Source organism: Camelus ferus, chromosome 11 (genome assembly GCF_009834535.1).
Source record: "Camelus ferus isolate YT-003-E chromosome 11, BCGSAC_Cfer_1.0, whole genome shotgun sequence".
NCBI lineage: Eukaryota > Metazoa > Chordata > Mammalia > Artiodactyla > Camelidae > Camelus > Camelus ferus.
In genome coordinates, this window is record NC_045706.1 from 33,532,763 (window position 1) to 33,548,390 (window position 15,628).

Genomic DNA, 15,628 nt, shown 5'->3' on the forward strand with positions numbered 1-15,628 from the left:
GAGTCTTTCAAAAATAATTATCCTAGTCATGTTCCAGAATACCCTGCCCCATCCTGTCCAGTAGTTGGTGTAGGATTACAACGGCAACACCGATTACATAGCCCAGGCACCCGTTGACGTGCTATCGTGTATTTCACTGGGGTTTAAAACTAGGACTCTCATTGGCCTATAATGATTAGGGGTAGTTGTGATTTTTTTGTGTATTTTTTAAAGAATCCATGGAAAATTTATTTATAGGAAGGAGGGAATCGGAGGCCATTCTGATGCAATCCACCCCTTTCACAGATAAGGAAATCACGATTCAGAGAGATGGAGGGAATCCAAGTGAGCTAGTTACTGGCTGCTGCTTCTGGGAGGCAATTGTTCTGAATTCTGAATGGGAGCTTTATGCATTACCTATACTGTGGGCCATGCTGACACTAATTTTTAGAGAATGGACCAAGAAACATCATCTGTGAGCTCAGCTGACTGCTAGGGAGGAACTGTTCCTGTCTTCTGTTCTCTCCTGCTAGGGTAAGCGAGCTCCCCCAGCCTACACTGGGCTGTTTGGGATTTGCTTTGCAAACTTCTGCAAAGATGACAGGACATTTGTTAACTTGGTCTTGTCAGTGGAATTTGCTCCTCTTGATCTTTGTGGGAGTTTGGATTCCCATTTGGGTTTACTCAGTATTTATTGTAGAGCATCTGAGCAGCCAGCAGCAACTTTTCAGGTTCCCCCTGAATAACGTCAGCCTGTTCAGGGAGTTCAGCCCTTTCTTTTAATAACAATAGAAAGAATTATGATGGAAATTCATTTTGTCATAGATACACCTCTCCCGCAGATTAAATATAAATATGTATTTATACATAAATATATACCATGAAGCACGCCTTTGTGTTGCAGACTGGTCAGGACCTGTGCTCATTTGTGGGCTCCCCTGTCAGTGGTCCTGGTTCCTGTGGTTGAGGAGTTCACAGTAGTTCACAAGCCTGCAAGCTGGAACTTCTGGGGGAACTTTCAAAAATACCCTCAGGCCCCGGACCCACCCCAGGATTAAATCAGAACCTGTGGGAGAGGAGACACAGCCGAGCTGAGGACTTGGGGGCAGGCCGTTTGAGATGGAGAGAGTAATCCTCCTGAATGAAGAAAGAAATGAGTCGGAACATGGGGTGTTCTTTTGAGAATCCTGCCCCTCGTCTCTCATAGCCCACTTTCTCTCCCTTCCTCCTTCCTATTTCTTCTGTAGATTAAAGCAGTGGAGGAGGGAGGGTATAGCTCAGTGGTAGAGCACATACTTAGCATGCACGAAGTCATGGGTTCCATCCCCTGAACCTCTGTTAAATAAAAAGTAATAATAATAAATAAATATATAAATAAATCTAATTACTCCCTCCTCCCAAAAAGTTTTTTACATAAATAAATTTAAACCAGTGGAGTCACATCATATAAAGTCAATTCATGAAGGCAAAAGTTGAATACTATAAAATGATCATTAAAGAGGCCCTGAGAAGACACTGTGAGGCTTAGAGATCAATGTACCATCTGTTAGTACACCTAGCATAGCCAGTTTTTCCCCTGGCATCAAAACAGATCACTGGTTCTTTGGCTGAGATTCTGATAAAGTAGCATTTGGGAGCCGGGGTGTAAGCAAAATGTGTATTGGAATTGGTCTCCATTCGGTGAGATTCTGGAGCCCTGAGAAGCACGTGGGAGTTGAGGCTGGCTTTAGGGAATCCTATTCTTACCTGCTCGGTTCCAAGGCTGACTCTGAGTGGCATATGGGCAGAATCATGGGCACCATTTAAATTCCTTCTCACCTGTCTCCTCTCCTAGGCAGAGACAGGTGAATTCAGGTAGACTGAATGGTAAATGCGCAAACAGATGGGACACCACTGCATTTCAACACTGAATACTCAAAACCTGCTGGGTTCTTTGCATGTACAGAATTCAAGGGCCCTCTGTCTTTCTGTCCCCTAGCATTCCCGTGGTTCGGCATGGATATTGGCGGGACGCTGGTTAAGTTGGTCTACTTTGAACCGAAGGATATTACAGCTGAAGAGGAGCAAGAGGAAGTGGAAAACCTGAAGAGCATCAGGAAGTATTTGACTTCTAACACTGCTTACGGCAAAACCGGGATCCGAGACGTCCACCTGGAACTGAAAAACTTGACCATGTGTGGGCGGAAGGGGAACCTGCACTTCATCCGCTTTCCCAGCTGCGCGATGCACAGGTTCATCCAGATGGGCAGCGAGAAGAACTTCTCCAGCCTGCACACCACGCTCTGTGCCACGGGAGGCGGCGCCTTCAAGTTCGAAGAGGACTTCAGAACGGTATGTCCCGTTTACCCCTGTTCAACCGTCAGAACCACCTCTTAGAGAAAGAAGGGAAAACCTCTCACATGACCATGATCCTGGCATCTCTTGTGGACGAACTAGACTCCTAGGCTTGGGACTCTGGACAAGCTTACTTCACCTGTCTGTGCCTCAGTTTCCTCATCTATATGAGAATGAAAATAGTTCCCACCTCATAGGGTTGCTACTGGAAGGATTCAGTGAGATAATACGTACTTGGCCCTTAGTTAACGCTCAATAAATACCACCTACCGCCTCATCATTCTTGTTACAATTGCTCCCGTAAAACATGCTAAAGATAAGGTGATCTAAATCCGCTTCTGAAGTATTTTAGAGTTTTCCACTGTTTTTACTACAGTTTCATGTAAGGCGTAATCATTGTGCCAGCTTTCTAGATGTACAGACTGAGGCCTGCAGGAAAGGCTTTTTATAAATCTTACTGAACATTATTATTTCTGTCTACCCATGTGCTCTGTATCTTTTTCATTTTATGAATGTCCTTCAGAAGTTTTGCTCACAAGGAAAAATGAAATTTTTGATATTATTTATAAGTGAATAACTTTGTTGATGAATATAATTTAGGGGATATGATTCTACATAAGAAGAATAATGCTGTAGCCTGACTGGCAGTACATTCCAACTCCGTGTTGCTCATTTAGATTTGACAAATTTGGCTAAATGGAAGAGACGGATGAGTGACATGAAATCCTAACTTTCTCTTTATTGAGTAATCCCTAACACCTATGTGTTCCAGTTTCCTCATTTCTACAGTCAAGGTAATCTTTATACTGTCCAGCTGCATCTCACAGGAATAAAATGAGAATAAAGAGAAATAAGAAATGGAGAAATAAAGAAAATTAAATTAACAGAAGTGATTGAACACAGGAGAAGGAAGGATTGGAAGATCTGGGGCTTAGTCTTGCCAGAAAATTTAATATTAATGAATCAATTAATAAATCAGTGCTTTATTCACAGTATTTAATACAGTTATAAATGCAAACTGTATTTGCATCAGCAGAAGTAACATCGTTTATCTCAATTCGTAAGTAGTTTCTACAAGAGTAGGCAGTGAGTCCTAGAGTATTATCTGAAGTGAGATTGATTACATTCAGGTTTTGACTTTTCCTTTTGTGTCCCCTTTCCCTCCCCAGCAGTAGATTTTGACACTGCCACTTACTTAAATGATTCATGAGATCTTTTTCCCACCGAAGAGACCCAGTGATCAAAAGAGTTTTGAAACTGAGAAGGTTGAGATCCAAGGACTTGAAAATTAAATGCAGGTGTATAAATGGAAAATCATTAACCCTGAATTCTAGTCCTGCTTCTGCATTTAACTAGCTGGGTGACTTTGAACAAGACATGTCCCTCCTCTGGGTCTCAGTTTCACTATCTTCAGAAGCTGGCAGTAAGATTTCTACAACAGATAAGGAAACTAAAGCTAAAGAGAGATGAAGAGGAGCCAGTAGTGCCCCTAGGTTAGAGCCGGGGTGTCGGCTCCATTCTGATTCAGGAAACGCTGACCAACCCCCAGTGCTGTGAACTCCCCAGGTCCCTCAAGGACACCCTCTGCGTCCGTCTCCATGTGGGAGCCTGAAATGAACCGAGGTGACCTGGAGCACTTATGCCAGCTTTATCAGAAGCTCCATGTCCCTCTGCTGGGGAAGTGTCCTGGAAGAAAGTTACTCAGTATATGTTGGCCACAAGCAAGCGTGTTTCTCAAGGGTCTGAACTGAGAAAGGTCATATCTTGTTACAACCCAGATAGAGAAGCTTCTGCTCCTTCAGGCAGGTTGCAGGAGCCGCGTGAACAGACTGGTGTGGGGAGCAAGACCAGGGTGTTTGCAAAACAGCCTGGCCATCTATAAAAGAAGGTATCTGGGCTGCCTTCTGTTTCCATGCTCAGTCTTGGCCAAAGTGCAGACAGAATTGAAGAAGACAGCTCTCTTCCTGTAGCCTGTTTGTCAGTACACTCAGTGACCTGCTCTTATCCTTCCAGAGTTTGTGAGGATGAATAGGTTTTGTCATCCTCGTTCCTAAGCATTCATTCTCTCACTCAACAAGTATTCATCGTGCTCTTTGTATGCAACAAGTACTATGATGAGCAAAACAAAGCCGCTGCCTTCCTGGAGCTTATATTCTAGTGCAGGGAGCCAGTCAGTAATCAAATAAGTGAATATAGAATATATCAAACGGCTATAAGTTTGGGAGCATAGGGGGAGTTGGGAGGGTCTTTGTGTGATGTGGTCCCAGTGGAGCAGGAACCAGAAGAAGTAATCAAGCAAACCAGGCTGGTAGTGGGGAGAGTATTTTAGGCAGAGGGAACAGTAAGTGTTAAGGCCCTTAGATGTAGACTATCCAAGCTCTTCCCTTTTCCAGAATGGAAAGTTGAAGGTGCATACTTAGTTGTCAAGGATCAATCTATAGTACTATATGTAGTAAACAATCTGACAAATAATAATGCGGTGCATATATATATCTACCAGAATGTTTTATGTACCAAGTCTAATATTTTTGTTCACAACTACACCTCCTAACTTCAACAAGAGTCCTCTTTCGAATGCAAAGTGTTCTAACAATAGAAATTTTATAGAAAAAAATCATCCTTCTTGTCCACTTAGCTCTTCCTTACGAGAGGTACTTTTCCTTGTGAGTTTTGTTCAGTACAAGACTAACATTTATTAGAAGTTAGGAGTGACTCTTAATTATTTAGAAAAAAGAAAAAACCAAGGACCTACCTCCTAAACAAGCAGGATATAGCAACAGTCTTATTTGCTTGACAGGAGTTTTAGAGAACAGTAATAGATTTTCTTATTGCTTTCACTGCATGTTTTCCAAGGTGAGAACATAAAAATTAGCCTTCATTAAGCCAGAAATCTCCAAGGACACAATCTAAAACAAGTTAATAAGGGTGAAAAATAAGGAGGGGATAGGGTAATTGTGGATGTGAAGATCTAAATCTAAGTGCCCATTCAAGAACACTTATCATTATTAATCTGGGGACTGATTCATGATATTGCAGACGTATAAGCTTTGGTAGACACCATCATTCTCCATTGCATTCTAGTTTGACCCTCTTGACCGTTCATGCACGGCCCCTTTTATCACTGGGTGCCAGGAGGAAGAAGGCATCTCTTGGAGGTTTTGTTATTCTTCTCACTCACAGAATGTGTTTGAAATGCATCTCTCTCAGGTCTCTGTTAGCTCTCCTGCGTGGAGAGAGAAGAGCCCTGAGTGTAATTTATAATTCAGAATCAACCATTTTATATGCAGATTGTTCTAGGTTTAGTCAGATAACCTTTTATGCCACTTTCAGTATGATTTATGGAGTCACTGTCAGCAAAGGCACCTTGGGAAGTGTGAGGTATCATACAGATGTGTGTTTTATTCATTTTGTGGAAAACAATTCGGTGACTCATTTCTCAAGCACAGGGGAGTGACGTACCTGGTTCGGGGTAGGTCCACAGAATATTCTCATAGAGAGTAGGTATGGAACCTCTTGGGACGATGGTTTTTACCAGATTGATTGATTTAGCTATTTATTTAGTGATTTTTGACAGACTGAGCTGAAGCATATAAGGGGAACCTCTTAAACAGCTGTATCTGGAACATGCCTTGTGTTTAGAATCCGTATTTTTTTCTAATTTTGGCCTACAGGGAATCACTGAATTCTTTCGAGAAATTAGAGTCTTTAGTTTAGAAATGGTGTTTCCAAATGTTTTTCCACTTGAGATAAGAAGACCTGAATTATTTTACTTCTCATGTAATTATAACTCACGTATAACTCATGTTTCCAAAGCATTTTCATGGCCGTCTCATCTGATTCTTGAAAACAGCCCTGCAAGTTAGCTAGGGCCGCTGCTACCAGGGAGAGTCTGTGATTTTACGGAACGCCTGTTGTCACCTGTTGTCACTGTGCTGGAGTGTGGTGACAGACTCATCCCTGCTCTTTCAGCTTCAAAATCTGTGTGGTCCCAGGACCAACAGCATCAGCATCACCTGGGATACTGTTAGAAGTGCAGTCAGAGCGGGGAGAGGGTATAGGTCCATGGTAGAGCACGTGCCTAGTGTGCCTGAGGTCCTGGGTTCAATCCTCAGTACCTCCATCTTTTAAAAAAATGAATAAACGTAATTATTCCCCCCCAAAAAAAGATGATAAAAATAAAAAATAATTAAAAAATAAAATAGTTGGACAAAATGATTTAAAAAAATTAAATTAAAAATGCAGTCAGAAACTCTGGGAGTGGGACCCAGCAATCTGTGATTTAACAACCCCTATGGAATGTAAAATTTGAGCCCCCCCCCCCCACTGCACATGCTTGTTTGGGTGACTTTATCATAGTTTAGTTCGAAAAAAATGGTTTTTCTTTTTACTTTATTTTTTCCCCTACTTCCGTTATTTACAGAGTTTGAGTCTCAGGGCCAGCTTTGGTTTTTTGTTTTTAAGCTGGGGGGGTAGTTTAAACGTAATGATTTAGGAACTGGCAGAACTCATTCTTTCCAAAAGTGCTAAGGAGTTACAAGCAGAGGAGTGCTGGCGTCGGCTGCTGCTGGCTTCTGGGAGCCCCTTGTGTGCACGTCTTCCCAACTCTTGTGTTTAGTGACATCATGTTAGTAACTTGAAATTGGCCACAATGGGGGTGATTATACCATGGAAATTGGAGCTATAAACCAGGGCTTTTGTGCCCAGAGAGCTGGTTCTTAAACATTTACCAGCACACCTTGGTTACAAGGTTACGTTCACATTAGCTGAAGCTTCATCTGCATGTTGGCTGGATCTGATGTTTCAGATCTATCACCATTTAAGACCCATCATAGAGATCAACATTAGAATGTATGGAAAATTAGGAGGAATTGATTACCTCATAGTAGGAAGTCAGATGTAACCCACAGATGTGTTTTGTCGGCCTTCAACAGTTTTTAAAATTTAAAATTAGCTGTCAGCACTTAAAATTGGGATATTTCAGAAAAAAATCTGGATTTCTGGCTCTTGAGAAATGGAATCATTTGGCCACTCTGAGCCCCCCATTACCACATGGCAACCAGGGGCTGCAGGTGAATTTTAAATGTGAGGATTGTCTTATGCGTCACAATCCCCATCATTCTGTCACTTTAATAGACTTTATTCTTTTAGAGCAGTTTCAGGTTCACAGCAGAACTGAGCAGAAAATACAGAGAGTTCCATTCTGTCACTTTAATGTTTAGTCAAGGAACTTACCTTTTTTGTGTTTTCCTACTGTTTCCTGTAGGCATCTGCTTTATCCCAAATTTAAAGAAAGCTAAGCCCAGAGAAAGTTTCTCTGTAGTATGAACATGCTGATCTGTTTTAGGCTTTCCACAAAGTTAATTCAGTTCTACTTAAGACCTCCAGAGTCTTGTTCTGAATTTCAGGTGGCCTGTTAGAAAGCCCCAGAAATGATCTCACTCACTGCTTACACTTGGGAGCCTGTCTTGGGAGCCTGTTCTTTTTCCTGGATGGGGAAGACTTTTGAGGGGGGTCTCTCTCAGTCTCAAGGAAAGTGACTAATATTTCTGTTTCCCAGTTTGAAGATGCATGACCTTAGACTTCAAGCAATAGCCACCCCCTCAGTAAAATGTGTAGAAGAGATATTTGTTTGCTGCTAGGCCTTTATTTGAAAGCGATTTTGAGGGGAAAGGTGAAATCACAGCCTTTCTGTTCAGAGCAAAGCTGTGTGCTTTGTTTATTTGCCTTGACAGGTGTTTCTTTTTCCTGAGCGTCGTTTCAGGATATCCAGCTGGACAAACTGTCTCTCTGTTCCTGTCTGTGATGTTGGTTCTGGGCATTGCTATCAATATTGTTGATGGACCTCTGATTAATTTTTAAGCAGGTTAACTTGTGGTCCCAAGACTGGCTGACGAAATCACCAGTTTTCAGTTTGAGATGATCCAGGTGGTGATAGCTTTCTCCGTTGCACTTAACAAATGTTTAGTAAGCAGTTCCAGTGTGATGCTCAGGGGCACCCAATGAACCAGGAAACAAGCTAGAATGCACCCCATGTCATGAATGTGGTGGAAGACCTGGGCAGGGCTGAGGAATCCAGGAGGACTGAGAAGATGGCGCTTACACCGCTGTCTCGCTGTAGTGTTTTCGGTCTCCAGATAGTCTTATACTAATAGGACTACCCCCTGAATCTGTGAATAATTACATGCATCTCACCCAAAAGTTTCACTTGGTAAAAAATGAAATGTGTGGAATCATCTATGAGATAGATTTACTTTATCACCAAGTGTGATTTAGAATGATTGTTTCTGTGTATCAAGAACACATCTACCATCTTGCTGGTTAACCCCTTCTCACTAATTCTCTTCTGCAGGTGTAGCTTCAGTGGATTTTGTTGAATGGGAAATTCAGATGAGTGATAAAAAGTCAAGAGTTTTCTTCTAGCTGTTAACTTTTGTAATGAAGGTGATGCCTTTTGGGCAAAATGTCTACGTACAGTAGTTGTGTAGGTGGTTTCCAGATCCCAGAAGCAGTCCTCATTATGAACGAAGACAGGAGGAGAACAGCGGGTCATTGGGAGACGTTTGCTAGCTGTACCACGTGGGGAGACTGATTTAAGCTCCGTGAGCCTTAACCATACAGTAAGGATAATAGTACCGACTTACAGGGTTTTTGTGAGAATTAAATGATCTGTTACAAGTGCTTGGCCTATAGTAAACAAAAAATACTAGATATTATTTTCTTAAGAAATTTTTAAAATATTTAAGTTAGACCATATAAGTATCTTTGTTCATTTGGTGATTGTTAGAAATTTTGGTGTGTTTTTTTTGGACCAGCAGTAATATCACTCTTGAGGAACATGGGTTAGACTTTTGAGGATACAAAGTGCCCACTGTGCCCTAAGGCTAGCCCACAGCCCACTTCCTCTTTGCTTTTTTTCCTCCTATGTTTAGGAGAATAGGAGTTTTTATTTCATAGGAGTGTTAAAGGGCACTCTGGAACCATCTCAGGTATTAGTAAAAGAGCCAACATTTTGTGAGTCCTTTGTACATGCCAAGCCCTGCGTAAGCATTTTACATATATTACTATCACATAACCTGCACAACACTATGCTGTGGGTGTTGGCCCCATTTTACAGAGGAGGAAACTGAGACTTGAGAAGTTAAGTAGCTTGCCCCACATCCCTCAGTTAAGCAACTATTAGTGCTAGCATTCAATGCCAGGTCCATCTCCAAAGGCCAGGCCTGGGAAAAGGAGAGCCGGAGATTGTCCCCAACTCCCAGGCTCACTGTGCCTCCCCAGGACCTCATATCCTGCCAGGAAGTGGAAGCTTCTTTCTGCTTTTAGAACATTCGCACTCTCCTCACCCTGTGGTATGCTGTGTTAGTTTCTCATACCTCAAACCTAGTGAATTAAAGCCCCAGAAATTTATTCAGCCATAGTTCTGGAGGCTGGAAGGTAGAAATCTGGGTTTTGCTGGCAGGACCACATGTCCTTCAGGGACCCTTGAGCAGGATCCATGCTTTGCCTCTCCCAGCGTCTGGTGGCTGCTGCCTTCCTTGGCCTGTGGTGTAGTGCTCCAGTCTCTGCCTCCCAAATTCCTGTGGCCTCCTCCTCTGGGTCTATCAGATCTTTCCTGTGTCTCAGAAGGAAACTTGCCAGTGGACTTAGGGGCCCACCTGGATCATCCAGGATGTTCTCTTCATCTCAAGATCCTTAATTACATCTGCAAAGACCCTTTTTTCCAAATGAGGTAACCTTCACAGGTTCTGAAAATGAGGCTCCGTGGCTCCGTCTGTCAGGGACAGGCACTCCCCATGCTAGTGGGTGCTTGGCCAGCCGTCAAGCAGGGTCCTGTCCTCTGGCACGCACTGGTCAGGCAGAGGCTGCTTTTCCAGTGGAATGACTGACTGTCAGCAAGACTGCACAACGGGGCAGTGTTCTAAGGACGTGTCCGTCCTTTTCGCGTTAACAACACACAGGAAGTCCAGCTGGAAGCCTGCGGGGCTTCCCCTGAGGTGGTGGCGGCCTCTCTCACAAGGTCTCCTTCTCTTTCAGATTGCTGACCTGCAGCTCCACAAGCTGGATGAACTGGACTGTCTGATTCAGGGCCTGCTTTACGTTGACTCCGTGGGCTTCAACGGCAAGCCGGAATGTTACTATTTTGAGAACCCCACAAATCCCGAATTGTGTCAAAAAAAGCCGTACTGCCTCGATAACCCATACCCTATGTTGCTGGTGAACATGGGCTCAGGTGTCAGCATCCTAGCCGTGTACTCCAAGGACAACTATAAAAGAGTTACAGGGACCAGGTAAACGCGGTTTCCACTAGGAGAAACTCTTTCTGCTTAAACCCAGGCCTCTTGCTTGAAGACCAGTTTATCAAGAGGTTATTTACATTGAATACATTTGTAAAAGAAAGGTCTTACCCTCCTCGGCCAAACAAAAAGGATTTATTGGATATGTTACACAGGGTGACTTATGTAAAGGTTAATAAAACACAGCCCTCGCTCTTGCTGGAAACTGGTCAGACTGAGGGAATAAGGGTCCCACATACCAGAAGTTTCCCCAAAGGCAGTGCCTGCTAAGCGCCAGGTGAGTGGCAGGGACCAAAAGCACAGCAGAATCCAGGGGGAAGGATGCTGGGGATGGTCAGAGAGGGCTTCAGAGGAAACCTTCTTTTGGAACTACCTGGGTGCCTAGTCCAGGGAAAATTGCTTGAAATAATGTCACTGCAGTCAGTGAGCTAAACTGGATTTACACAGAGTGTTTTTTACCCTCAGGTAAATGCTCCAGCTGCGAACTGGAGTAGTCGGCACTCCTCACAGAGAATCTGAGAGTGTAGTGAACAGGAAAACAGCCCCGCGACCACAGCTGGGCAGAGTGCCTTGTTTCTTAGCATACACACCCCAAGGGCACGTGGGCTCAGCTTCCAGGGTCAGAAGGACCCAGGGTCAGAAGTCTTTGAGAAGTCCTAGTGGAAACAAAATTAGGTAGGTTTTCCTTACTTGTAAGAGGATTTGCTATGTATGAATTGTTTCTTCAACTTCTTGGACCACGGAAGCATTTTTGGAGGAACAACTTAAGAAACTAGTGTTTTGTGGCAGGTGCTTTGGGACATGATATTGAAACCGTTGTTTTGGATAGATGGAGATAATCGTGTGACTTCTCTGGGCCTCTGGACCCTTGTCCGTGCCATGAATGAGTTGTTTCTTAGTTTCTGCAGCTTTCCCAGCACTGACATTCTGCCGTACTGCTCACCCCTTAGGGGGGAGAGCACTGCTTTTCTTCCGTATTAACATGGCTTGTGAAGGGGCTACATAGATCAGTGGTTCACTGCCAGGGAGGGGAAAGTTGAGCCCCTCCAGGGGATGTTTAGCAATGCCTGGAGACATTTTTTGGTGGTTCCAACTGGAGGAGGGGTGACACTGGCATCTAGTGACCAGAGGTTGGGGATACTGCTAAATATCCTCCATTGCATAGGCCAGCCCCACCAAAAAAGTATTGAGCCCTGAATGCTAATAGTAGTGATGTTCAGAAACCCTGGCACACACATTCTGACTGGTCCTGCTCGTGTCCAGAACATAGGCTTTGGTGTCTAAGTTAATTGCCACTGGACAATACGTTCCCACCGAGAAAACAGAACTAAGCTCACTTGCTCACAGAAGAGTCACAGCTAGCCCCAGGGCCCCATCAGGACTGTTGGAAGTATCAGAGACAAACGAAGATTTCAGCTGAGCTGGTTTAACATTGAGAGTGATCTCCTGAGAAAGGTATAATTTTTAAGAAACTACAAACTTCCTCCCAAAAGGAGTAATTGTGTTGGTAGAGCTAGCCCCAGGGTAACAACAAGGTAAACATTCCCCACAATTAGAGACAGCTATAACTTTGTTGATGAACACGTAACAAATTCATGAATTATATCACAGTTAGATTCTCTTGAACTTGGAGATTCCAAGGATCTGGGTCATCGTCTGCTAATGAGCCAGCTGTGGTGTTTGGCTTCTGTTACGGATGCAGTAATGCCTATAAATTGCAGTTACTGGTAAACACCTGTTACTAACCAGTGCTTTGCAATCATCAATAAATCCTGTCTGGATGTCCAAGCTCCCTTATAAGCTCTCTTTAAGCAGTAGTTTTGGAAATGTGCTACAGGAGACCGAAGGTTCATAGAGAGCCTTTTCCAGGACTGCCACAGTTCAGGGAGGTGAATGAAACATCAAATCTGTGGGCCCCAGACCCTCCTTGTCCAACCAGAATTGTTCTACCAAAGGTTTTTTTTTTTTTTTAATCCAAGTTAGAAAACCACAGATCTAAACTACAGGCACACCTCAGCGATATTGCAGGTTTGGTTCCAGACCACCACAATGAAGTGAATGTCACAATAAAGTGAATTACACAGATTTTTTGGTTTCCCGGTGCATATAACATTTGTGTTTACACTGTACTGTAGTCTATTAAGTGTGCAATAGCATTACATCTTTAAAAAAAAAGTACCATTAAAAAGATACATTATTGCCAAAAAATGCTGTCATCTGAGCCTTCAGGGAATGAATCTTTTTTTGCAACAGTTAACATCAAAGATCACAGAGCACCATAACAATTATAATAACAACTAAAAAGTTTGAAATATTGCAAGAATTGCCAAAATGTGACACTGAGACACAAAGTGAGCAAATGCTGTTGGAAAAAGGCACTATAGACTTGGGGATACACAAACCTCCAATTTATAAAAAATGCAACATCGGAGAAATGTGATAAAGTGAAGCGCAGTAAAATGAGGTGTGCCTGTATTTTGGTCAGCAGTGAACATCAGTGTGTGGAACATACTTTGGGAGACTCTGCTTTAAGCAAACAGCTTAAGCTTTAAGTTTTGCTGCTCCTATTGTGAACCGACAGGTATAACTAGGTTTTTGGTATTCACCTAGACCCTCTATTCCCAATATAAGAACTTTTATTTTTAGGAAGCCACATCATTACAGGATATCAGTTTTCTTCTCTTCTCTGAATTTTTAAAATTATTATTCTTATTTTTTATTGAAGTGTAGTCAATTTACAATGGTAGTTTCAGGTGTACAGCAAAGTGATTCAGTTGTACATATACATACATATATATTTTTTTCAGTTTCTTTTCCATTACAGCTCATTACAAGAAATTGAATATGTTCCCTGTGCCATACAGTAGGATCAGTTTTCTTTTAAACATATGATTTTGTATGGTTCGTTTCAGTGTTATATGTAATTTTATCACATCCTAATTAGTAGCAACATTTTTTCCTACTGACAGCTCCAATTTTATTATAGAAGTCAATGAAAAAAACAGGACTTAACAGCTGACGCTGTTAGCATGTGTAATCTATTGAAAGAGGAATGTAAAGAAGTTTAAAACTTCAATGAAATGAGCAGTGCAGCTTATTTCATTCTTTTGGAATCTGTTTTAAGGGCATGAGCATTCAGGAATTGAAGATTTTCTTGTACTTCTCCCTAAAATTCCTCACTACAAGGTTGCTGGGTTTTTTCTTTTTTTTAAAGTAATGATGTTTTGGACCCTGATTTGCTGAGGGTCTTGCTGTGTGTCTGCTGAAACAAACAGATGTATCTGATTGTGAGTGAGAGAGTCACTAGATGAAATAATGGTTAGCAGGTTGAGGATGTTAATAAAGTGCTCTTCTGCGACTGTTCATTCTTTCCTCCTCTCTGCAGTGTCCCAGCTGTGCCCGTGCATGCCCGCTTTCCCCATTCAGCTCCGATTCTGTGTCTGGAGTCACCTGTCATTTTCCAGTCATACAAAGCCCCTGTCCTTTTTCACTCATACCAACCCATCAGATGATGAGTTGCCTTCTTTCTAAGTCCGCCAGTGTCTTCAGGTGTCTATTTTTGGAGTTGGTTGTTGAACACCTCGATAAATACAAACACCTGAGGTTCAAAGAAGGGTTATTCATGTGGATGAGAGATAGAAGCTAGAAAGATGAGCAGAAATTTTTAAAAAATATACAGAGGGAAAACAAGACAGACTCAAATGACACTCAAACCAAGAAGTGTTCCCGTTAAAACCACTAGCTTTGTAGGGTCGACTGAAAACAACAATGTATCAAGACCCGCCATGTTAAAAATAAATGAAGACAAACTTTCTTAAAGGAAATCCAGAATTTCTCCTGTGACTGAGCTGTTAAGTTAGTAATGCCGACAGAGCTCTTTTAGTCCTCATGGTACTGCACCTACAATTTGGATAGCTGTGACTGGTGGTGCCTAGCTACCTAATTTTCCACGAGAACCCATCATTTCAATCAAGAATCACTATTAAGAAATATTACAGTTACTGCTTTAGATGTGATTTAAATAACTGTGTCTAGCTAGAATCTGGTACCTTCTTGTTACCGGTTATTGACAGTAAATAGAGTTTTCCCTAGATTTCTTTTTTCAAATTTAAGTTTTAAAAATAACCTCAATCTTAACTTGAATTTTCTCTTAGAATTAAAAGCCAGTACCCAAATACATGGAATTCCCAGGGCTAGCAGCTCTTGGGGCTTCAGAACAAACTGGTGTGCATTTACCCTTCTGCATGGTACAGAGAGTAAGACCCATCAGTGCTCTTTTTCGTGCCAGGAGTTCACTGGTGACAGCTTTGTTCTGATTCTGCTTTTCTTCCTCTCCAGTAACTTTGGTGTTAACAGACAATTGAGTTCACTTTCAGCTATCATCTTTGGTTTCTAATTTTGTCTTAAAAGACTGTTTTCAAGGAATTTCCCCGCAAACAGCTGAAAGCTTTTAAAACTTAGTTTCATCATTGGAACCATTTTAAGATTTTTTTTAACTATTTTTTGACTATTGAGTGGTAAGTAAAATACTGATAACCTTTTCTAGAGTTTACTAGAAAAATTCCAATATGAGACCCATCAGTGGTTTTCTTTTTTGAAACTTCTGAGGTGCTTAACTGAGATTATTTCTGCCGGATAAGCAAGGTCAAGTGAAAGACACAGCTTTTGGGTTGGCTGCTCCTGGCGGAGCCCCAGTTCAGTTTTGTCATCACAGAATTTGGCTTTATAGATGTGGACTACGCTTCACATATACAGTTTCTTTTTCTAAATGTTTGATTTAGCTACATTTGTATATATGTATATATATATTTTAATAATAGTCATTTCTCTGGTTATTTGCTGCTTTCAGAACCCCCAAATAAGGGAGATAGGTCATGATTTGACCCCTTTTTTTTTAATAATTTTTTTTTTAAATGGAAGTACTGGGGATTGAACACAGGACCTCATGCATGCTAAGCATGCGCTCCACCACTGAGCTATTAATCACCACCCCCTGGGCCCCATTTTATAGGTGGAAAGTT

The 15,628-nt window shown here is 42.1% G+C and overlaps 1 protein-coding gene across 4 annotated transcripts in view; it reads left to right on the forward strand.

Moving 5' to 3' along the window:
* The window catches only part of PANK1 (pantothenate kinase 1), a 53,937-nt gene that overhangs the window by 27,418 nt on the left and 10,891 nt on the right, over positions 1 to 15,628 (forward strand). For 3 of the 4 annotated variants that reach the window (XM_032491348.1, XM_006191754.2, XM_032491349.1), the window contains exons 2-3: positions 1,958 to 2,310; positions 10,348 to 10,601. In XM_032491348.1, the coding sequence (XP_032347239.1) occupies positions 1,958 to 2,310; positions 10,348 to 10,601 (607 nt within the window). The remainder of the gene's footprint in view (positions 1 to 1,957; positions 2,311 to 10,347; positions 10,602 to 15,628) is intronic. The other variant, XM_032491350.1, reaches the window with a different exon arrangement.